Source organism: Carcharodon carcharias, chromosome 3, assembly GCF_017639515.1.
Source record: "Carcharodon carcharias isolate sCarCar2 chromosome 3, sCarCar2.pri, whole genome shotgun sequence".
NCBI lineage: Eukaryota > Metazoa > Chordata > Chondrichthyes > Lamniformes > Lamnidae > Carcharodon > Carcharodon carcharias.
In genome coordinates this window covers 161,172,002-161,197,258 of record NC_054469.1, presented here as the reverse complement: position 1 = coordinate 161,197,258, position 25,257 = coordinate 161,172,002, and the positions used below count along the sequence as shown (strand labels likewise).

The 25,257-nt window shown below is 42.9% G+C and overlaps 1 protein-coding gene across 1 annotated transcript in view; it reads left to right on the top strand.

Annotated features, from left to right (window-relative positions):
* ube2ql1 (ubiquitin-conjugating enzyme E2Q family-like 1) overlaps positions 1-13,105 on the top strand; it is a 38,555-nt gene extending 25,450 nt beyond the window's left edge. The window contains exon 2 of the mRNA XM_041183361.1: positions 11,829-13,105. Within this exon, the coding sequence (XP_041039295.1) occupies positions 11,829-11,960 (132 nt within the window). The 3' untranslated portion in view covers positions 11,961-13,105. The remainder of the gene's footprint in view (positions 1-11,828) is intronic.
* The last annotated feature ends 12,152 nt before the right edge of the window (positions 13,106-25,257 follow it).

Sequence of the window (25,257 nt, the reverse complement as noted above, 5' to 3'; positions counted from 1 at the left end):
ACATGGACTGTGGATTGGTTAATGGACAGAAAACAGAGAGTAGGGATAAATGGCTGGGTACAACTAATGGGGCACCACAAGGATCAGTGTCTAGGCCACAGCTATTTATAATCTATATTAATGACTCAGATGAAGGAACCAAGTGTAATTACATCCAATGTTGCTGACAATACAAAGCTTAATGGGCAAGTAAACTGTGAGGAGGACACAAAGAGTCTGCAAAGGGATAATGGTGGGTTAATTGTCCAAGAAGTTTTATGGAGTATGCAGGGAAGAGAATGGAGAATGTAGGGGTGTGAAATTATCTACTGTGAAGAACGGGAAAGCAGACTTGGTGAAACAGGCTTGATGTGCTAAACAGCCGACTCCTGGTCTTTTTTTTAATGAATAGAATATCTCTTAAAAGGTGAAAGACTAGTAAATGTTGATATGCAGTGAGATTTGGGCACCTTTGTACACGAATCACAGGAAGTTAACATGCAGGTATATAGAACAAATACAAAGGCAAATGATTTGTTAGCCGTTATTGAAAGATCAGGGTGGGGGGTTGGTGGTGGTGGCTGAGGGGGTGCGGTTGGAGTATCAGAACAGGGAAAACTGTCAAGATCACACCTGAAGTACTGTGTATAATGGTGGTCCCCTTACTTAAAGACAGATCTACTTGATTGATTCCTGGGATGAGGGGGCTGTCCATTCAGAAAAGATTGAGTAGAATGGACCTATATTCTGTGGAGTTTAGAAGAATGAGAGGTAATCTCGTTGAAATATATAATATTTTTAAAAGGGTTTGACAAGAATAGATGCTGAAATGCTGTTTCCCATGTCTAGAGAGTCAAAACTAGGAGTCAGTCTCAGGATAAAGGATCAATCACTTAGGACTAGATGCAGAGAAATTTGTTCACTCGAAAAGTTGGTGAATCTTTGGAATTCTATATCCCAGAGGACGTGGATGCTCATTCGCTGAATATATTCAAGATCTGATCAATAGATTTTTGGACACTAAGAGAATCAAAAAATATGGGGACAGGATGGGAAAGTGGCGTTTATATAGAAGTTCATCCATGATCTTAATGAATGGCAGTGTAGGCTTAAGGGGCCATATGACCTGCTCTTATATCTCATATTCTTATGATGGTGTATTTGAAAGGAAGGGGAACAGTTGCTGAGGAGAAGGAACAGTTTCAGCTAGCATGGAGATCAGGAACAGATGGTGGATGGTTAACAGTTTAGTATGAATGGAGCCAAGGGAGTAGAAGATGGGTCACATGGACAGGATGAACTTGGAGAGGACACACAGGGAGATAATGGAGAAACTAAAGAAAAATAGGAGTGCAGGGTTAGGGCAGAGGTGAGACTTGTGGAGGTTTGTCTAGTTGAATAACAGGAGGAGAAAATGTGCAAGGGGTGGAGGGGTGATGGGACAGGACAGCTGAATGAAATATCTCAATTTTAGTAACTAAGAAGTGCCTTAATCCTTGAACTTGTTGGAGGTGAGGATAGAGGAGCAAAGGAAAGGAATAAAAGAGTCAGTTGGTAGTGGAGAATAGATGCCAGAGGTTAACATTATTCTGTCGAGTAGTCCTGGAGAAGTGAGCAGTTTTGGCAGAGGGGACCAAGACCCAATCATGTGGGATTGAAGGGAACAAAGAGTTTTCAAATTAAAAATGAGAGCAGTTCCAACAATGTGAGTTATTGGAAAGAGGAGAATGCATCAGAAGGTTAAGTGGAGAAACCAAAGTGTGATTTGGTGATAAGGGCTGCATTGCTGTGTGGCACTTTGGGTGGGCAAATGATGGAAATTGTCGCCATTCCTCCAAAGTCATGGTGTAAATATAATCAGCAACAAGGATATTTTCAATGAGTGAACAGACATTTGGAGGGAAATGCGAAGAAGGACATTGTTTATTGATCCACTGGCAGATGTAATGGGGTAGTGGTGAGTAAGATGAATGATTTGGGAAATAGTTTGGTGAAATTAGTTTGCAGCAAGTGCTTTGGGCAGACCAGAAGCAGCAGCAAAGCATGCTTGAATGGATCCTTTGTAAAATGCTGAGAAAGGTATCAAAGGTAGCTTGGGTTTACCGAAGGGGGATTCATGCCTGGGAAGATACCAGGAAAGTTGTTGGTAGAATAGGGCTTTTGTGGGCAAGGTGCCTGAGAAGGAAAATTGAAATGTGGGCTGACTGGGTGACAAAAAGGGGAGGAAACAGGTGAGAAGAGCCCAAGGAGGGACATAGAAAAGAAGGCCTGGATTTAATGTGGGTGATGTGGGTCTCACTCACAGGTTGGAGAACTGCCTAGCATGGGAGACCCTACCAAATTAAGTGCCTTTCAGGAACTTAACAGCTAACATTGAGCCTTCCACAGGATTTAGGACCCCAGCAGCAGAAGTCTCACCCTCCTGAGAGCTGCCACCCAATCAGAGGCCAACAGCTTTCCATTGTTGCATCACCACCATGAGCGGTGGCTGCTGCTGGTAATGCTCCGAAGACTTCACCAGGGATCGTCCTTAGATCCCTGGACACGGGTGAGTGAGGGCAGGATGGTGGTCACGGAGGGGTGAAGAAGGGTTGGAGGCAAGGGCAGGTGGTACCTTTCAGGCACAGAGTATTGACAGTGAGGGATTCCCCTGGCAGGCCGCTGGTTTGCTGGGCAGCCTTCATGAGGCACAGGAAAGCCGTGCAACTCCCACCTAATCCCTAAACCACCTCTAAATTCCAATAGGCCCAGGGATAATGAATCTAATTGGCATCACGCTGCGAGCAGGCAAGTTTCTGACATTGGCTCTTCCCCCTCCAACTTAACCATGGGGGTTATCCCGTTGCTTACAGACTGACACACAGCCTCTCCTGCGATTAAATGGGCCCAACCGGTTTCCTGCAGTGACAGACTGGATTAAATTCCACCCAGAAAATTAGAATTTGGATCCAGAGTAGCAGTAAATTGTGCATGCAAATGAACACAGAGAGAATCAGTTGCTTGGTAGTCCAGAAATTGAGTATATATGAAAAAAGAGACATAGGGGAGAATTTTCTCCCCATTGGGCAGGCCAGTTGGGAGTGGACACGGGTGGGCGCAGAGCCGATCTGCGCCCGCAATCGGCTGCGCGCCGCCATTTTACATGGGTGGGCAGGGAACGCTCGCCCAGTGCTACTTGTGCAGGCAGGGGGAGGAGAGAGAGTTGGGGCCTGCGCTCTTTCGCGCATGCGTGCGAAAGAGCGCAGAAATCTCCCTGAAGCACGGAGCTGCCAATTATTGTCAATTTGAAACATCAATTTAAAAAAGGTTAAAAATCATTTACACATGACCCCTCATGTGACAGCGTCACATGGGCTGGGACATGTTTATCAAATAATTTTTAAAAAGTTATTAATTTAATAAGCCCTTCATGAAACCTCATCCCGCCCATGGATGAAGTTTCATGAAAAAAACGAAGGCCGCCTGGGCTCTTCGCCTGCCTGCCAACCTTAAGTTTGGATGGGCAGCCCTGTCAATTTGTTTAATTGGATTATTAATGGCCTTAATAGGCCTTTGACAGTTTGGCGGGCGTGCAGCCAACTCTGGTGCGCGCCTACCGAATGATAGATTGTAATGATGCGCGGTGATGTCGGGACATACGTCTGATGTCACCACACGTCATTTTACGCATTGGTGTGTAGGGCCCACCCCCGCATGCTGAACAGAAAATTCTGGCCATGGTGTTGAAACTTTTTGTCTTGCACTCATCAGGATAGATGCAAGAATCCAAACTTAAAAGGGAGCAACAATTTATACTGCATGAGAAAATGCTGCTGATTGGTTGGCAAGTTGACTCTGGTTGAGGCGTTGTCATGGATAATACATGAAGGAACTGTTTTGTTTAATTCAAACATGGTGCAATGCCCAGACTTGTTCCTTTAGTCTGCAGAGAGCAGGTGCTTGCTTAGAGGGAATTTGGATTGCATTGGCATGGCAAAGATTTGGAGAGATACCTCCTGGTCATACACAGAGGACAGAGAAGATACAACATGAGAATCCAAAGTTAAAGTCTAAGTTCCTGTAGTGGAATGAAGTTGATATGTTGACATGAAATCAACTTGGAACATCAACAAACCAATGTCAAGGGGCACCACAATTGGATTCAGCTTCATGGATTTTGAAATGGGGTTGGGGGAAATCAAATAAAATTTATTTTTAGTTACTATCTGGTGATCCTTGTTGTAAAGTATGCAGATGTGGATGTTGTTGAAGGCAGGGTCAGGCTCAGTTGAAATACCTACTAGTAGCATCCTTTGTCTGAACTTCCGCATAAGTTTTGCCATTTTGAGCTGAGTGCCAGAGGATTGCTGGTGCCCATGAATTATTTATGTAGTATGAGACTTATCACTGGGAATTTCATCAGCGCTTCTCCCCCCACTCTCATTGTAACTTTGTCCAAATTTTGCTGACATATGTAATGGCAGCAGAGCAAGAAAAAGTCTGAGTAATTACTGGCATTTGTCTTCATGAAACAAAATGGAATACTTCAAAAAAAAATTCTTTAAAACTTACAGATCATAAGAATGAAGTCAAATATCCCCTCCAAATCACTCACCATCCTGGTTTGGAACCTTATTACTGTCCCTTCACTGTCGACGGGTCAATTACCTTATTCTCCCATCCTAACAGCACTGTGGATATGCCTACAACACATGGACTGCAGCAATTCAAGAAGGTGGCCCACCACCACCTTCTCAAGGGCAGTTAGGGATGGGAAATAAATTCTGTCCTTGCCAGCGATGCCCACATCCCAAAATGGAATAAAAAGAAAACCTGTATCTATTTCTCAATAATCTGTAAAAAAAAAAAAATCCCCTCCTATTTGGGAAATAGCCACTGTGTTCCATTTGTCGTCATTGACTGCCAAGTCTAATTCTGTGGTTATTTATTAAAATGTACCATCAATATTATTTAATCTAAACATTGACAACTTAACATCAACAACTTCTTTCCACTCGGTGAACTTTATTTAGAAGGGATCATTTTTCTCTCATTGGGTCTAGAATTGAGAACTTTGCTTATTTGGAATGCCTGTCAGGAATTCAGACACACATTACACCTGAATTATTGCTCAAAAAGCATGCACAGAGCATGTCTGCATTTTTCAATATGTGATTTCAGCAGGTAGGATTCCCCTATGGGAATGAAAAGTTGAAAAAGCATGCTTTAGTGCTATGATTCAACAATGCAGGTATTTTGTTTACCTTAATGCTAGTGCCTGTGTGTCATGATATACCCACTGCATCACACAGTCTCTTTTTGAGCATTTGCAAATTGTTATTTAATTAATCTATAGTTGTTTAACTCCATAGAACAGAGTGTAAATTAGTTGGAATTTTGCACTGAAATTTATTTGACTCTGGTTTAACTTCCTCTGCACTACTTTTAGTGGACTAGAAAATGCACTTACTTTAACTTTCTGCCTGTGTTAATTTAACACAGTGATTTCCTTGTTTATTTTAAATAGATTGACTTGATTAAAATAATGAACAGAGGAATCTCACTAATACATGTCAATAAATGTTAAAGATAGTGCAGGGAGCTTTTACCACTAAGTTTCTCAAGAAGGCTGCATGGGTAGATAGTGTGAGAAACTGTGGGCTGATTCTTCGGATCTCACCAGGGACATGAATGGACACAGATGGGACCCAAAAATATCAGCGCCAGCTGGGGTGTTTGGAGAAGCCATTCCTGAAGCCGGCAATGTTCATTGCTGCAGGGGAAGGCGAAACAGTGATCCTGTGTGCCTCCCAATTAAAGCCAATTAAATTTCTTAAAGAGCTCATTATTGGCTCACTAAACAGTGAGACGAAAATTTTCAGGAGGGTACACAGGTTGCACATGTTGGCTAGGCTTAACCAGCTGAAAGGAGATGGGTACAGTCTGGGGAGTCTTTTATGGCCAGCCTAGGGAATTATCTTGACCCCATAAGAAGATCAGCAATGCACAGAGACATAATCTTTGGGAAAGAAGTGCCCTTGGTTCTCTGCGTGTGGTGTGAGAGAGGGCAGTCAGTGCTCAGGCATTGAACAGGATTATCACCGCCCTGGCACTGCGGGGGAAGAAGAGCAGGGGGCAAAGCTGCCAATCAGAATAGGATGCCCACCAGTTCCTTAGGATGGCTGTAGCTGTCAATGGGGGCATAAATCTCAGATTTTGGGCCCTAATGATGATGAAGGCCAACCCCCAGGAGGAACGGGAGAGGAAAGCTAGGCAGGAAGGAAATGGAGGCTATACCCTCAATACAGGATCTACTACCAAAGATAGAGCTACCTCGAGATGAGCAAGACCTAGTGACACAGGGGACTGTGACTCTCTAGGCAGGTGGTCACACTTGTGACCTCATTGCCAAAGACCTCGCACCACAAACCTCACACCACTGGTCATCATGCCTTGCCAATAGCCGTCAAAGTTACTGCGGCCTTGAATTTCTTCACTTCAGACTCCTTCCAAGGATCTACTACAGATTTTAGTGGATCTTGCAAACAGCTTCAAACCATTGTATGTCTGACGTCATTGGTATCCTATTTTCCAAAGGGGCACAGTACGTTCATTTCACAACAGATATGACCCAGCAGAAACAGAGGGCAGTGGGTTTCAGTGCCATCACTGGATTCCTCCAGGTGCAGGGCATCATCGATTGGCCTGTCACTGGATGCGTTGACAATCAATTGATTCAGCAACAGGAAGGGCAGCCACTACAACATTCAACTGGTCTGTGATCACAACAAGAACTTCCTGCATTTGTGTGCCCATTTTCCTGGCAGCAGCCATGACTCCTTCATCATCTGCCAGTCTACACTGCCTCAGACCTTCACTCCAACCTTCAACATCCATGGATGGATCCTAGGGGACAAGGGATATCCCTTGAAGAGATGGCCACTGGCCCTTCGGCAGGAACCCCAGACATGGGCCCAGTGGCAATGGAATCATTCAGCAGACCCTAGGGCTTCTGAGGATGTGATTGTGGTGCCTGGACCACTTGGGTGGCGCTCTCCAGTACTCTCCTGTAATGGTCTCAGTCATTGTGGTGGTTTGCTGCGTTCTCCATAACATTGCCCTCCAGGGAGCTGTAGACATTGAGGATATATGAGATAGCTCAACTGGGGAGGAGCAGGAGAGAGGAAGAGGAAATGGAGATGGTGGTAAATGACACTGAACAGATAGGTGCCCCTGTTGCACAAATAGGTGGCTGGGCACACCTCTGGACTAAAGGGCTGAGAGGATGCCATAAATATCAGGGATTCAGGAAAGTTTCACCTGAGCCCCTCTGACTCAGTTGAGGGGCCTGGAATGGAGGGGAGTCTGATACATCAACACAAGATGCAGTCTGGAGTATCTATCACTTACTGCCAGTGAAGGAAGCACATCTACACTGAGTCTTTGTCCTCACTGTGGAGGATCCCATTAGCTTTTTCACCACCTCATACCACCTTTCCTAACACAGCATCAATAAAAGGAATCCCAGACATGTGGCTTAAAGTGTCAACATTTATACAACGTAAAGGGAGGAAAAAATAATGACAGCAAGAACATACCTCAGTGACCCACTCAGTGCTCTGTGCAATGAGGTGGCATGCACTCTCAGCCACTCCTATGCTGTGCTCCTCTTGTGGGCTCAGAGGAGCTGGAGGCAGCCTTCCCACTTGTCTCAGTTTACGGCAACTGAGCATGTGGCACTCGCCTCATCATAGAGATGCCTCTGGGGGCATCTCCAGAGGCTGCTATACCTGTAGCATTGCAGGGGCAACCTCCTTACTTGGCCCAGCTACACAGATGGTCCCTCAGTCAGAGGAACAAAGAAGGCTGGGGATGAACAGGATGCCCCATGTATACAGGCAGTGTCAATCTCAACCCCTGCTGTGCACTCCAGATGCCTGGAGGAAGACACCAGCTAGAGCACAGCTAGCATCCCCACCAAGGACCTCTGCATCACCAGCACCACTGATTGGTTCACGCTACACAGCACATCATGCATCCTATGAAAGTCAGTGCATTCTGATTGAAATCACGCATGGCTCTCCATGAGATTGGCCACCCCCTCATTGGAGGAGCTCATGCACTCAAACCCTGAGCCAATGTGGTGCACGAGCTGGATGGATTCTTCCATCTTCAACCCAAGACACTTCGCTGTTTCAGGAAACTCTGATATGCAGGAGCACATCTCCTGTTGCTGTTCAAGGTAGACTCTTTTCACTTGTGGTTCCTGAGACCCTGTATCCGTGTCTAGCTGAACAGGGCCGTGTCTGCCTTCCCTCCTCCAAGAGGAAATTACACACAGAACACTGTGCCACCATATCTACACACACATATGCAAGGACTCAGCAAGATGAGAGTATTTCTGATGACAGTGCACTAGTAAGATCTGATAATGCTTCTTCACCTCCTTCTTGCTCCTCTGGGCCTGCAGAGGAAGAGAAGGGGGTGCTCTGGATTAAACATCTGCACTTGCAGTAGACACAAAAAGAGATGATGAGAGCTAGCCCAGGAAAGTAGAAGCCTGTGCTGAGACTACCCAATGCAATTCAGTGCACAGCACTCCATCAGATGGGGTGGAATCCAGTGCAGTCCGGAATGATCACATTGCTTCACCATGAGCTCCAGACATGCCAGGGCTGACTTCCTCTTCCGCTATCCTGGGTGTGTCCATGGCTTTCTCCTCCACTGGGGTAAAGTGCAGGAAAGATGGTACCCCTCCTTCTGTCTCAGCTTGCTTTCGAACATTATTTGCCTGCTTCTCCTGCAAGGACAAAAGAGAGCAAGATAAGGCACTGCAGTCTTCTGTATCCATTGTCATATGTCCCTATTCATTAGAAGGTACTCAACAGCACTCTTGGCGCTGAGCCATTCTGAAGGGTGAGTAAGTGCTCTAGGCACGCATCCATCCCAAGTACAGGAGCAGTGTGCCATGAGGCTCCTCAGCTGATGTGCCTGCTGGAAGGTGAATAACCAGACCCTATCCTGAGGGTTGGGGGTTGTGCTCACCTTGCCAGAGCCTATCAGGTCATTAAACCTCTTCTGACACAGGATTTATGTCCATCTGACCATCTCCCTCACAGCCTCAACCATAACATTCAGATCCATGTCCATGCCCTGGGTGCCAGCTCTGCCCCAGGTGACAGGCCTCCAGCTATCCGGTGACATGTGATTCAACCCCAGTCCTGTCCAATGTTCTGACACTCCTTCTGTCAAAAGCAGCTTCAGTAATGATAGTCAGGATTAGTTTAAATCAGACCTGCACTCCCTCTGACCTGCCTGTGTTCCTGCCCCGTGGCCTCTAGTAGGACAGCGTTTCCACAGCAATTAAGGGCTCCCCCCTCCGACCAATCACAGGGGATGCGTTCATGACCTGGAAACAGTCCTGACTCCTATTTTCCTGTTTCCCACTCCCAACGCAAAAATTCTGCCCTGAGTTGCTCATTCTGTTCTCACAAAGTCTGAGGAATTAATTTATATGGTGCTGTTTCATGAAGATAATTGCATTTACTCAGCATATGCATTGTGTTATAATTGACTTAAGAGTACCTGGCTCTAACATTGGGTGCCAAAAGTGTTTGAATTTCCAGCATTGACTCACTCACATTGATGGCATATGATTCATAGGCCAGGATTTTCCATGCGTTGGGCAGGCTCAGCTGGAGCGGACGCTGGCAGTCGCAGACCCAACTACTGCCTGAGCTTGGCTCGGCACCACGGTTTCATGTGGGCGGGCCATATAATCAGTATTAGCTTTAGGAAACCTCATCCCGCTCGTGGATGAGGTTTCCTAAAAAGTGTAAAGGCCAACCGTTAGGTTGGACAGGCAGCATAAATTTGGAATTAATTAGTACGTTAATGGCCTTAATAGGCCTTTCAGTTATCAGTGGGTGTGCAGCCGACTCTGGCGAGACAGCGTGATGACGTCAGGTTGTACATCCGACATCATCGCACGTCATTTTACGTTCTGGCATGTCAGGCCCACCCCTGCACACCAAATGTAAAATTCTGCAAACAGAAAAGTATATACATTATAGGGGTATAATAGGCAACATTGCAAAAATCATTGACAGTCTTTTTGGCAAATCTGTAAGGATTTCTTTGTAGTTCTTAAATGTATTTTAAAAGATCAGAAACTGAAACCCCAGGCATTGATGGTGATTAAATTGTTTAACGAGGATGAAAAATTATGATTGCTTTAAAATAATTGGGAAAGTGCAAAATTGGAAAATAGCTAATTGTAAAATAGGTCTTGCAACTTCAACCCAACTAGTCTTCAGTAATATCTGTAATCAGTGCCTCCTCTACAATCACAAACAGTGGATATAGCACATAAGTACTTATAATAATTTTTGAAGTCTGTATCTAACTACATTGTGGAGTTTTAACACTGAATGTGTAAGCTTAGAAATGCCAATACTGGAGAACTCTTCCACCAACATGTTTCTGAATGTGGGTTTAATTATTCATGTGGCATAAGTATTCAGATCACCATTTTCTGATTTTTTTTAGGCCATAGTCCCACACAACTTTAAGTCCATCCATTGCCACCAAATTTGATGCAACTGCCCTATTTTGCCACTTTGCTGCATTTTGCAGTGACATTAATGGTTAACTTGCAGCTCTCTGTCGACAACTGAATGTTCAACTACGGCATGTTGGAAGAACTTATGATGTAAACTATTTAGATTAGTTTGTGATTATTTGAACTATGACGTTTTGCTGTAGCCACTCATGCTAAGATTCAAATAGTTACAAGTTTGGAACGCAGCTCAGGTGAGGTAAGCAGAACACAAGTAACAAACTCTGAGGAAAAACTATGCAGTCTTCATAAGTGGAATTGATAATTGCTGCTAGGTAACATTACCTTGGCATCTTTCCTCAAGTCTGCCATCTTCTTCCAAATCTGCAGCCAGGCCCTCTGGGTTACAGAATACAAACACCTTGTCAGCTGCCTTTCCAGGTGATTCAGGTGATTCCTCTCCAGGTAGGGTGCTCTTGAGTGTCAACAAGAACAAGCCTCTTTTACCTCAGCGCATGCACCACCACTTGAAAAAGTCACCCACAAGCTTTTTAATGAGCCACCCCCAAGTGAAAATTGGTGCGAATCTTTCTGTCACTTCTCTTCACCTTCATGTGAGTAGCAGCTGATGAAGATAACTCATCGGTTTTAATTTAGTTTTTATTTCTTTATTCAATATATTTAAATATCAGTCAACAGAGGAAATTGCAAATATGAGCTTTGCTGCAGACTCCTTAACAGCGCTTTTGCAACCTTCAAAGGTTGCCCTTTAAGGAAATTTTACCAGAAAAGTAGATTCTGGGGTAGATTTCTAACGTGACCTTCTGGACGGTAAACTCACAGAGCAGATCACCCACTAGATTTTTATTCCCTTGATTCATTTGAATCCACAGTCATCGCTCCATCCCTCCCCTGCATCCACTACAGGTCAGCCTACCCGTCACTCTTTCAGACTCCTCTGCTGGCTTTGCTCCACGAATGGGCATTCTATCAATCAGTGAGCTGGCTGTTATCACCAGAAATGCACAGACAGCTTTCCCCTCAAGTTTTAAATGACGTTTAAGGTCAGAATAGATTGGGCTTCTTGCTGCTGACATTACAATTGCTTCAGCCACTTTTTGCCAATGTGTGCTACAAATCAAAATTCTACTGACTTTAGGGGTTGTTGATGGGCTGAAAGGAGTACCATCTTTACAAGGTTTCTTTTCATGGTGAGGATGCTCTTTAAGCATGCGAAAGTTGCTTTCTTCCTATCATTTCAGTGAACAGAATACTGACCCATTTTATTTTGTGTTTTCTTCATCTGATATAGGGTCGAATTTGCAGAAAAGTAGGGAAGACAAAGAAAGCCTTCACTCGTAAAGAAGCTGAAGCAACATTTAAAAGTTTGGTGAAGACACATGAGAAATATGGCTGGGTAACTCCACCTGTATCCGATGGTTGAACCATAGAGATCCCAGCATTTTCAACCCCAAAAACACTTTCACCTCCTCCGTGCTGTGTATGATCCATTCTTTCTATTTCAGCTTCAGTTAGACATGGCAATACTAAGGAGACATTTACGTTATTTATGAGGAGAGATGTTTACGGATAAATGCCTAAAGGGATTTTTTTGGGGGGGATCTATTTTGTCGCTGGAATTGAGTTCATCTGAATTTGGTTGTGCTTCATTGTGTTTGCATCATTTGCCCATCCTACTACACTTTAGTATGCTTCGCTCCATGCTAATGAACAAATGGCATCATATGTTCCATTCATTGCCATTCCACTAATTTAAATTTAATTGAAGCAGTTAATATTTAATACCCAGGTGGCAAGCATAAGTTGACATTTTGCTGTGCTGTTTTTCACAGGTCAATGGTCAATGCAACTTGAAAATTGTAATTTCTGTGGAGCTGTGCTCTATTGTGGCTAAAATTAAAATTCTACATGTCATGTAGCTGGTTATTGATCACTGAAAATGAACTGTTCTAACTTCAAGTCCATTGAGGCAAAAATAGGAGGGTTAATGTGCTTCAGTATCATTATTGATTGGCGTTACTGTACATTATTTATGAAAACAGTCTTTAGCAGGGGAGTCACCTCTGGCATTCAAACCAACATCTCACAGGGTTAATGTGCCTATGTGGTAAATAATGTCAGGGTTAATAGTAGAATTGTACATCAAATGTGTGTGGAACTAAGGAAAGCAACATGCTCATGATAGATTGTAGAGGAGTAGTTTTAAGACACTGCAGTGATACATTTCAAAATCCTGCAACAAATAAATGTCTTAAATGATTCAGATGTTTCAATTCCTACTGTATCTGCATGTTTAAGGAATCAGTGGTTGCTAGTTTGCTGAAAGAATGTTGCTGTCATTCGTTCTGTGTCAAGAGCTATTACATTTGTAAAGTGGTAATGACATTTGTGTTTTTTTTGTTTAATTTATTTGTGATTTGCCAAATGCATAACCTTTTGAGCATGTGACGGGCATTCTAACCGAAGGGAAAAAACTTAAGGAACCAAGTTTGTCAAAAGTGTCTGAATGGGATCAATTGCACTTATGCTGGTATCTCCATATAGTTCTTTAGTGACCAAGTATTTGGGCGGGGGAGGGGGTGGGTGGGTGGGGGGGCATGTAAAAGGCAAAGAAAGACAAAAGAATGGAAGAAAATATCATATTGGACAGAAAATAAATGCTCTTTTTAACCTGCTCTTCGTTGTAATTAATTTTTGGCCCTGGGAACTTGTTATTTTTGCACGCATTCTGAATCATAGAGTAGGGGCATATTATATGATGACTCTTTTTACACATAAAATATTTTTTCAATATTCATGCAGAGCACAGGAACCAAATATGCATTATATGGGCAGGATCTTCCGGTTGGCAAGCGGGGGTGGGGCCCACTTGCCTACAGGTAAAATGGCGTGGGATGACATCGGGTAGAACTCCTGACATCACCCTGCGTCATTTCCATTTTCAGGTCGGCAGGGACGCAGCCGAGTCAGCTGCGCGCCTGCTGACCTGTCAACGGCTCATTGAGACCATTGAAAAAATTAATTAAGGTCATTAATGGACCTGCCCGTCCAACCTTAAGGTTGGCGGGCAGGCCCGTCCAACCTTAAGGTTGGCGGGCAGGCCTGGAACCCTGGCAGGCTTCGGAAAAAGCATGAAACCTTATGGCTGGGATGAGGTTTCACGAGGGTATTTACATTTTTATTCAAGGTTTTAATAAAAGTTATGGATATGTCCCAATTCATGTGACAGTATCACATAAGGGAACGTGTCAGAGAAATTTTTTTATTATTTGGTTTAAATCGGAGCCGATCTCCCTGAGGCAGCATTTAGCACTCCTGGTTGAGAGGATCACCCCACCCCCCCACCCCGCCTGCACAGGGAGCGTATAGCACTTCCCAGCAGACGTCACGCTGGGCAGGCCTTGATTGGCCCATCCATGTAAAATGGCAGCGGCCGATTGGAGGCACGCCCGCCCATGCCTGTTCCCACGCTTCCCCCCAAATGGGGGGAAGATCTTTCAAGTAGAATGGGCACAGCACAGATGGAGGCCATTCAGTCCATCATTTCCATGCCAGCTCTGCAAGAGCTGCTCTGCTACTTGCACTCCACCCCCCTTTCTCCATAGCCCAGCAACTTTATTCTCTTCACGTGCTTATCCAATTCCTTTTTGAAAGTAAGAATTGAACTTGTTGACAACACTCTCAGGCCGTACTTTCCAGATCCTTACCACTTAATTACTTAAAAATTTTCCTCATGTCGCTATTGCTTCTATTTCCAGTCAACTTAAATCGGTGTCCTCTGGTTCTCAATACTTACACCAATGGGACTAATTTTTCCCTATCTTCCCTGTATATACCCCTCAAAATTTTGAACACCTCCATCAAATTTCCTGTCAACCTTTTCATCAATCTATCCTCATAACAGAAGTCTCTCATCCCTGGAATCATTCCCATAAACCTTTCCTGCACCGTCTCTAATGTCTTCACATCCTTTCTAAAGTGTGGTGCCCTGAATTGGATGCAATATTCCAGCTGAGGCTGAACCAGTGTTTTATAAAGGTTCATCAACTTCCTTACTTTTGTACTCTATGCCTCTATCTTTACACCCCGAGATTCCATATGCCCTTTCTAACCACTTTTTCAACTTTTCCTGCTACCTTCAATGACTTATTCACATATAATCCAGGCCTCTGTTCTTGCACTCCCTTTATAATCGTAGGCTTTGGGTAATGCAATCCCTTTTTTATTCCTATCAAAATGTATCACTTCATACTTCTCTACATTAAATTTCATTAGCTATGTGTCCACCTATTCCACCACACTGCCAGTGTTCTCTTGAAGGCTATCACTATGCCCTTCATAGATCGTAATACTTCCAAGTTTTGTGTCATCTGAAAATTTGCCCTGTTCAGCAAAACCTAGGTCATTAACATGTATCAACAAAAGCAGTGGTGGTAGTACCAACCCCTGGGAACTCCACTGTATACCTTCCTCCAGTCTTCCTTCACCTCCTTTCTTATACCTGATGGTCTGCAATGTATTCCTAAAAAGTAATAATTCTCTTTTTCCCCCTAAATTCTAACAAAATAGACTCAGCTTTTGGCATCATCCGTCATATCATCTATGATCGGGTGATGAAATGACATCTCCCTTTTCTAATTCATCCATCTAAATGTTTTGTAATAACAACAACATGCATTTATATAGCACTTTTAATGAGCTGTAAAAACCCCAGAACAACAGTGCAAACATTGTCTACTGCATCTTTCCGTGTTTCCACAGCATTTCCACAGCAGGAGAATCCCAATGGAAATTCAATGCTAATTTCTGAATGAAATTGTCTTCTACAGGCCGCTCCAGACAAACTAATGGGGAATAATCTGTCACTATATCCTTATGTAATGTCCCTTCATCTTCCATATTGCAGCCAGTGCACACAAAGGGGGTATTAGCTCTTCAGATCAGACACAGTGACATAAATACATTGCAAAAATCTTCACAATGCTAATAAGACTCCAGCAGTTATTTTCTGCACCATGTTATAATATTCCCAATGACACTGCATGAACTCGAGGATAATATTGATTAAAAGTATGATACTACAGCCTTTCCGAAGCAAATTGTTGTGAATTACGCATTTGGAATTAAAACCCAGTTGAGCTATGGGTTACTGGACCTTTCTGCTGTCACCTCAGTGGATTCGCTTGTGAGCAGCAGTTATGAGGAAACTCAAAATCCTGCCTAGATTAGAGTCTGGGGATAGCGAGTAGCAATAGGATGTTCAGGAGATAGCATGCTGGCTGACAGACTGACACATTGGGATAATTGATCATATAATAAATATCCCCTGCATCTGCAGCCAATAGTTTTGGGCCTTGGACCAAAGAAAATGTGGAGGTTTCTGCTATCCCCACTCAAGTCAGATTGCCTATTTGCCTATAGGCAATGCTGTGTTATGTCATAAGGTTCATTTTAATTTAGACATTACCAGACTACATTATCAATTTCCACAAAGATACACTCAGCTCGCAGAAGGAACATTGGACTAGAAACTGATTTGTGCCCAACTTGAGGCTTGAACTCAACAACAACCATGTAGCACTGTGGAGAAACTGATGAGTAAAATGGTTCCTTTTGTGCCATCAGGATAGCATCAGTGGGCTGGCATTGTCAGTCACACCCCAGGGGGCAGTGCACCAGTTGAAAAAATGTGTTCAGTGAGACCCAGGGTGGGGAAGAGATCAGGAGGGCTGGGTGGCCAGTGGTCAGCAGGAGCCCATAGTTTTGATGTGGACCAAGAAGGAGAGTTCCTGCTCTGCCTGGTGTCACATTAAGGAAAGTAAAAACATTTTTTGCCTTCCTCTTACTGGCAGCATCTATCAGTCACTTCAAAGACTGTGAAAGCACTCTCAGCAGCACAATCAGTTGCTAACAATTCTGTGAAGTGGCCAAAGTGGGGTCTGGAGCTGAAATTCCAGTTTAGCCTGCGTTTAGTGCAAGATACCATCTTGGTAAAGGAGTCAAAACCTGCGCAAGGAACAACCGCCAAGAGACGCGACTGATTGCCACTTAAAATGCCTGCCAACGGTCAATAAAGAGCATTTTGATGGCTCACATGTGAACATATGAATTACGAGCGGGAGTAGGTCATTCAGCCCCTGTAGTCTGCTCTGCCATATGATAAGATCATGGCTGACCTGATTGTGGCTTATACTTACCTGTCTACCTCCGATACACTTTGACTCCCTTGTCAGTCAACAATCTATCTAGCTCGGCTTTAAAAATATTCAATGACCCTGCCTCCACTGCTCTTTAAGGAAGAGAATTCCACATTTTAATGATCCTCTGAGAGAAAAAAAATGTCTCCTCATCTCCACCATAAATGGGAGACTGCTTATTTTTAAACAGTGTCCCCTAGTTCTAATCTCTCCTACAAGAGGAAACATCCTTTCAGCATCCATCCTGTCAAGTCCCCTCAGGATCTTACATGTTCCAATAAGATCACCTCACATTCTTCTAAATTCCAATGGTTGCAGGACCAGCCTGTCCAACCTTTTATAATAAGACAACCCCCTTCATCCTAGGAATCAATTGAGTGAACCTTCTCTGCACTGATCCTAATGCATTTATTTTCTTTTACGCTGGAATGTATCTTTGCTGAACGTTATGAAAAAGCTCCTTAAATGTCTGTCACTGTGTCACTTCTGACCTATCTCTTAACCTAATTTCACAGTTCACTTTAGCCAGCTCTGTCTTCATATCCTTATAATTGCCTTTATTTAAGTTTAAAACATCAGTCTTAGACCGATTCTTTTCTCCTTCAAACTGAAAGTGAAATTCAATCATGTTATGATCACTGTTACCTTGGGGTACCTTTACTATGAGGTCATTAATGAATCCTGTCTGATTGTACATTACCCAATCTAGAATAGCCTGTTCTCTGTTTGGTTCTAAGATATACTGCTCTCAGAAACTGTCCCGAAAACCCTCTATAAACTCATTATCCAGGCTACCTTCGCTAATCTGATTCTTCCAATCCATATGTAGATTAAAATCATCCTTGATTGTTGCTGTACATTTCTCATAAGCCCCCATTATTTCTTCCTCCATACCCTGTCCTAAAGTATGGGTTCTCTTAAGGGACCTATAAACTACTTCCACAAGGGACTTCTTACCTTTGTTTTCCTTATTTCTACCCAAGCTGATTCTACATCTTGAATTTTAGAACTAAGGTCATCTCTCACTATTGTATAATGTCACCTTTAATTAACAGAGCTTTTCTTGGCTTCCTGTCCTTCCAAAATGCCGTGTATCTTTCAATATTCGGATCTCAATCTTTGTCATCTTGCAGCCATGTCTCTGTAATGATCATCAGGTCATACACATTTGTTTCTATTTGAGCTGACAATTAATCTGTTTTGTTACGAATGCTATGTACGTTCAAATGCAGAGCCTTAAGTTCTGTCTTTTTACTATTTTTGCAATCTCTAACCTTATCTGCTGGTGCATGCTTAAGTTTACACAATCTGTTCCTTCCTGCCACACTCTGATTATCATTACCCTTATTGCTACCTTGCTCTCTTGCCTTGTCCTCTCCCTGTAATTTATTGCATCTTGCCTCACTTGATCCGTCACTCTCACTATTTTTTTAAAACCCTCTCTACCACCCTAGTTATACAACTCACCAGAACAATGGTCTCAGCACAGTTCAGATGAACACCGTCCCAATATCCTCAGTACTAGTGCCAGTGCCCCATGAATTGAAACCCATTTCTCATGCACCAATCTTCGAGCCACGCATTCAATTCTCTAATCTTATGTTTCCTTCACCAATTTGCTTCTGGCTCAGGGAGTAATCCAGAGTTTATTATCTTTGAGGTTCTGTGTCTTACTTTTGCCCCTAGCTGCTCATGTTCCCCAAGAATAACCTCTATCCTAGTCCTATCTATGTCACTGGTACCTACGTAGGCCATTTCAGTTGGATCCTTCCCCTCCCACTGCAAGTTCCTCTCCAGCCGAGAGCAGATGTCCCAAACCTGGGTACCAGGCAGACAACGCAGCCTTCTGGACTCTCACTTTTGGCATCAGAGAACTGTGTCTATCCCCCTGGCTATACTATCCTCTACTACCACGATATTCCTATTTTTTATTCATTCACGGGATGTGGGCTTCACTGGCTGGGCAGCATTTTTTGCCCATCCCCAGTTGCCCTTGAGAAGGTGGTGATGAGCTGCCTTCTTGAACCAATGCAGTCCATGTTCATTCGTACCACACTCAGATTATTAATCTACACTCTCATGATGAACCTTTAACAAAACAGATGAATTGACAGTGTAAGTAGAAATAAATGTGTATATCTGATAGCCATTACAGAGACATAGCTGCAATATGACAAAGACTGGAACCTGAATATTCAAGTGCACATGACATTTAAGAAAGAGAAGGAAATAGGAAAAAGTGGAGGGGTAGCTCTGTTAATTAAGGATGACATTGGTACAATAGTGAATGATGACCTTAGTTCTGGCGATCAAGATTAGGCATCAGTTTAGGTAGAGATGAAAAATAGTAAAGGTAAGAAATCATTTGTAGGAGTGGTTCATAAGCCCCCTGACAGTAACCACATGGGGGACTGGGTAAATAGGAAGAAATAATTGGACCTTGTGAGAAAGCTGTGGCGATAATCATGGGCGATTTCAATCAACATATAGATTGGATGAATCAGATTGGCAAAGGTAGCCTGGATGATGAGTTCATTGAGTAGCTTTAGGACAGTTTTTTAGACCAGCATATTCTAGAGCCAACCAGAGAGCAGGCTATTCTAGATCCAGTAATGTGCAATGAGACAGAATGAATTAATGACCTCATTTTGAAGGCAGCCCTAGATAGAAGTGATCACAATATGATTGAAATTCACATTCAAGATTGATGGAGAGAGGAGTGGATCTAAGATTAGTGATGTAAACTTAAATGAAGGCAATTTTGAGGGCATGATGACAGAGCTGGCTAAAGTGAACTGGGAAATTTGGTTAAGAGATAAGTCTATAGAGATGCAGTGGCAGAAATTTAAGGAGATATTTCAGAATGCTCAGAAAAGATACTTTCCAGTGAGAAAAACTCTAAGGGAAGGAAGTAGCAGCTGTGGCTAAATAAGGGAGTGAAATTGAAAGAAAAAGTGTACAATTCTGCAAAGATTAGTGGCAGGTCAGAAGACTGGACAGTATATAAAGAACAGCAAAGAATGGCTAAAAGATTAATAAGGAGGGGGAAATTATAATGCAAGAGAAAACTAGCTAGAAATATAAAAACAGATAGTAAGGTATTTAAAAAGGAAAAGGGTAAGTAAAGTGAGCATTGGCCCTCTCACAAGTGAGTCTGGGGCATTAATAATGGAAAATAAGGAAATGGTGGATGAATTGAACAGATATTTTGTGTCTGTCTTCACTATAGAGAATAGAAATAACATCCTAGAAAGAACTGTGAATCAGGAGGTGAAAGGGAGGGAGGACTTTAAAAGTTATAATCACCAGGAAAAGGGTACTGAGAAAACTATTAGAACTATAATCTGACAAGTCCCTCAGTCCTGATGGACTTCATCCTAGAGTTTTAAAAGAAGTGGCTGCTGAGATAGTGGATATATTGGTTTTAATTTTCCAAAATTCCCTAAATTCTGGAAAGGTTCCATCAGATTGGAAAATAGTGAATGTGGCTCCTCTATTCAAGAAAGGAGGGTGACGGTAAGCAGAAAGCTACAGGCTAGCTAGTTTAACATCTGTCATAGGGAAAATGATGGAATATATTATCAAGGAGGTTATAGCAGAGCACTTTGAAAATCTCAATGCAATCAGGCAGAGTCAACGTGGATTTCTGCGAAGGAAATCATGTTTGAATAATTTACTCGAATTCTTTGAGGAAGTAACAAGCAACATGGATAAAGGGGAACTTGTGGATGTGTTGTATTTGGATTTCCAGAAGGCATTTGACAAGGTGCCACGTCAAAGGTTATTATGCAAAACAATAGTTCATGGTGTAGGGGGTAATATGTTAATATGGATAGACAATTGGTTACTTACAGCAAACAGTGGGAGGCATAAATGGGCCATTTTTGGGTTGGCAAAATGTTATGAGTGGAGTGCCACAGGGATCATTGCTGGTACCTCAACTATTTATAAATTATATCAATGACTTGAATGAAGGGAACAAATGTATGGTTGCTAAATTTGCTGATGGCACAAAGATAGGTAGGAGAGTAAGTTGTGAAGAGGACATAAGGAGCCTGCAAATGGATATGGATAGATTAAGTGAGTGGGCAAAAATTTGGCAGATGGAGTATAATGTGGGCAAATGTGAACTTGTCCACTTTGGCAGGAAGAATAGAAAAGCAATATGTTATTTAAATGGAGAGAGATCGCAGAAGTTTGAGGTAGAGAGGGATTTGGGTGTCCTGGTAGTCTGCAGCTACAGCAAGTGATTAGGAAGGCAAATGGAATATTGTCATTTATTGTAAGGGAAATGGAATATAAAATAGGGTTGTTTTCCTACAGTTGTACAGGGCATTGGTAAGGCCACACCTAGAGTACTGTGCACAGTTTAGGACCAAATTTTCCAGCCTCCCCATGGTGGGTTCCCCAAGGCGAGTCTGGCGAGCCATCGAAATCTCCATTCACATCAGAAGGACAGGAAGATCCCACCAGCATGAGGGGCTGGAAAATTTCAGCTTAGGTCTCCTTATTTAAGAAAGGATATAAATGCTTTAGAAGCAGTTCAGAGAAGGTTCACTCGACTGATACCTGGGATGGGGAGGGGTTATCTTACGAGCAAAGGCTGGACATGCTGGGCCTGTATCAGTTGAAGTTTAGGAAAATGGGAGGTGACATTATAGAAACATATAAGATCCTGACGGGACTTGACAGGGTAGATGCTGAAAGAACGTTTCCCCTTGTGGGAGAGACTAGACTAAGAGACACAGTTTAAAAATAAGAGGTCTCCCACTTAAGACGGAGATGAAGAGAATCTTTTTCTCTGAGAGGGTTCTGAGTCTTTGGGACTCTATTCCCCAAAGAGCAGTGGAGGCAGGAGGATCATTGAATATTTTTAAGGCAGAGGTTGATAGATTCTTGATGAAGAAGGAAGTCAAAGGTTACAGGGGGGTGGAAATGTGGATTAAGGCTGTAATCAGATCAGCCATGATCTTATGGAACGGAATATCAGGCTGGACTGACTGAATGGCTTACTTCTGCTCCTAATTCTCATGTTCGTATGTAACTACCCCCACTTGAATGGCTTCCTGCACCACTGTGCCATGGTCAGTTTGCTCATTCCCCCTGCAGCACCTGCTTTCATTCATACAAGCTGCAAGAACCCCAAAAATGTTGGACAATTGCAAAGGCTGAGGCTCCTCCACTTCTACCTTCTGGGTCCCCTTACCTGCCTCACTCACTGTCACACCCTCCTGTCCCTGACCATGGACCAAATCAGAAGACCCTATCCTAAGTGATGTGACTGCCTCCTGGAACAAAGTATCCAGCTAACTTTCTCCCTCCCTGATGCATTGTAATGAACGAAGCTCAGATTCTAGCTCATTAACTCTGAGCTGAAGTTTCTCTAGCTGTAGACACTTACTGCAAATGTGTTTGCCTTAGATCACACTGGTTTTCACAAGTACCCACATACAGAGGCTTCAACACATCACCTGCGCTGCCATCTTTGTAGTGTTTCAATTAATTAATTATTCTACTAATTAAATTTTAATTAACATCTCTAGTTCTGCCTGTGCTTATATTTTTATTATTTCAATTAATGTTCTTCTCACCCTGACTGAAATTCCCTAGCTTAGATAAAATAAATAGGAAATACTCATGAGCTACTTACCTGTTTCCATGTAATGTTGCACCTTGATTTTTCTTTCTGAATGCGAGCTCTCTGAACCTACAGACTGTCCACGGGTTACGGCTAATCCAGGTCCATGCCCAATGTCTCCCAAAGTGAAGCCTCATTCTCTCCGCCACTCTTTAAGCCTGACTCTGCTCTTGCTCCTTCCTGAAGTGACAAGTCACATTTATCCTCATCCCCTCTTCTAACAGCAACCGGTTGATTCTAGATTTCAAAGGTATCTCACTATAAAGGTATACTCACTTTGTCATGTTCATTGCTGCTGGACCTACAAAGAGGACCTTTAAAACACATCAGAAAGCTTTCCGGAGCATTTTGCCAACATTCTAGCTACATTTATTTTGCAGTTCTCTGAGGACTTCACCCAAAACAAGCAAGTGCTCTGTCAATCCACCTTATTGGACACCTTATAGGAGCCATCCATGGAAAGGGAGTGCTTGGTCATTGACATCTTGCTAGGTGCCTCTTTGATCTGGATGAGGAATGGGGGGAGAACATAAGGACAGGCAGAGCAACACTAATTACTACAGGGTATAGAGGGACAGGAGGGCAGAATGTCATTCCTTCCCACTGCGGTAAAGGACATCTGTCCTCTTATGGACCTCCTCCATCATGACCTCTAGTGCCACATCTGGGAATGTGTGCACTCTCTCACTGGGTCTCTGCAATGTTCCATTGTGCGCTAGCCAGCACACACTTCACTTTCATTAGAAGTGGGTGCATGGAGGCTACATATACTGCTTCACAAAAATTGAGTCTAATCAACACTTGATTGCTTGTCTTGCACCTCCAGGCACATTCAAATTATGGCAATCAACAATTAGGACTAAAATTGTGTGCTCAGTTCAGGTTTTCAAACAGACTTGTCCTATAGGCACAGCACCTGGTTAGCAGCTGTTTTCAACCTTTGACCAAAATGACCTCCCTTTTTTGGCTGCTGTCCGTCTGAGAAAATTGGCAGCAAAACACACAGCACCTGATAGCCTCAGTCAAAATCCAATATCGGAAAATAGTGTTATGGCTCAGATTTGCTTGTGCAAGAGGTCTAATGCCTGGTCCAGGAAGGTGCACTGAAAAATTACAGGCCCCCCTGCCCAATATGATGTCCAGTGCGTGGAAAGAAAGATTTGCATTTATACAGTCGTTCACGAGGTCCCCAAGAACTTTTGAATTGTAGTCACCGTTATAATATAGAAATTGTGACAGCCCAATTTAGGTGTAAAGGTCCACAAAAAGCAGTGTGAAAATGACCAGATAGTGTGTTTTAGTGATGCATGTTCAGGAATAAATGTTGGCCAGGACACCAGAGAGACTTTCCAATTATGCCGTGGAATCTTTTCCATCCACCTGAAAGAAAGCAGAAGGGGCTTTGGTTTAACATTGCATCCGAAAGGCAGAACCTCAGACAGTGCAGCACTCCCTCAGTATTGCAGGGAGTAGTTCAATCTAGGTTTTGTACTCAAGTCTCTGGAGTGGTATATGAGCCCACAACCTACTGATTCAGAGAAGAGAGAGAGAGAATGCTCCCAACTGAGCCACAGCAGAGCCCGTGCAGAAGCTGCATGGCATATTGAAGAATGGGCACTGCACATTCCAATTTCTACGCCACAGAGTTAAATATCCAAGAAATGCAAAATGCCAGCTGTTTTTAGGTTCATGGAGAAATTTCTGTAAGATGGCTACATTATGTAATATGGTTACAAAATAATTCTCTGGTAAAAGGGCAGAATATTCCCATCTCTTACTGTCGTGTGATACACTGAACAGAATCCAAACCTCAATAGCAAAACATACCAGCAATTAAAAGATACAAAGCCAATCATCAAAACAAGAAAAAAATGCCTTTGACTGTGCTACAAAGCTACAAAAGAATCATAAGGATCAGACAACTTCATAAATTATTTGAAATTCACTCCTGCAGCCAACAAATGTTGCCTTAGCTCTTTGATTGTTTTATAGCACTGTGTCACATTCAGAATTGTCCATTATTCTATTGATAATGAATGTTCCAGAAGGGGATAAAGTGAACTCATGCTTTAATTAGGTTCAAGGCTCCCTTCTAGCAGCAAATAGAAGATCTTTCTTTACCATCTGATTAACATTTTGCAGCAATGATTGTTTGTTAGCCTTATCCTAGAAATGTTGGCTGATCTGAGATTATGAAGCTGATTTGACACCCAAGCAGTTGGAAAATCAGCATTGAAACTATAAGAATTATGCAGGGAAGTCATAACTTGTTCATTGGTAACTTGTTTTATCAGTGACCAGAGGACTATCAGTGAAGTTTTTATGAATAAGGAGTACAATTTGCATCTTGATATTATTGTTATATATAATGATAAAGCAGTCAGTTGACCATATGGTGCAGAATGACGCCAACAGGACATATTCAATCCCCGTGCTGGCTGCGGTACTTTATGGATCGCTGCCTCCTTGTCCTATCCCCATGCTTGATGTGCTTTGGCTATATATCAAGCTATATAACCAGTTGTCTCTGATGGAGAGAGATGCCTATTATCCTTCATGGACTATGATTAATTACCAATGATAAAGTGACCCGGTTGATTTTTATCTTTTGGGTGCATGCTCGCCAATATTCATTGCCAGCAGAAGGCTCAAGTAATTTAGAGGGTGTTATGGACTTGATTTTTGAGACAGGTTTCTCATTAGAAACATTGAGCTTTATTTACAGGCTTCAGCAGCAGTTACATGATTCCATCAAGCTCCACAACTAGAAGGAGAACTCCCTGAACTTATACCTGACTCATTCACATTGTCATGTGATACTATACAGCACAATAAGTCTTAAAGCTACAGTAACTACATCCATTAAAGCTACAAGTACTACATTC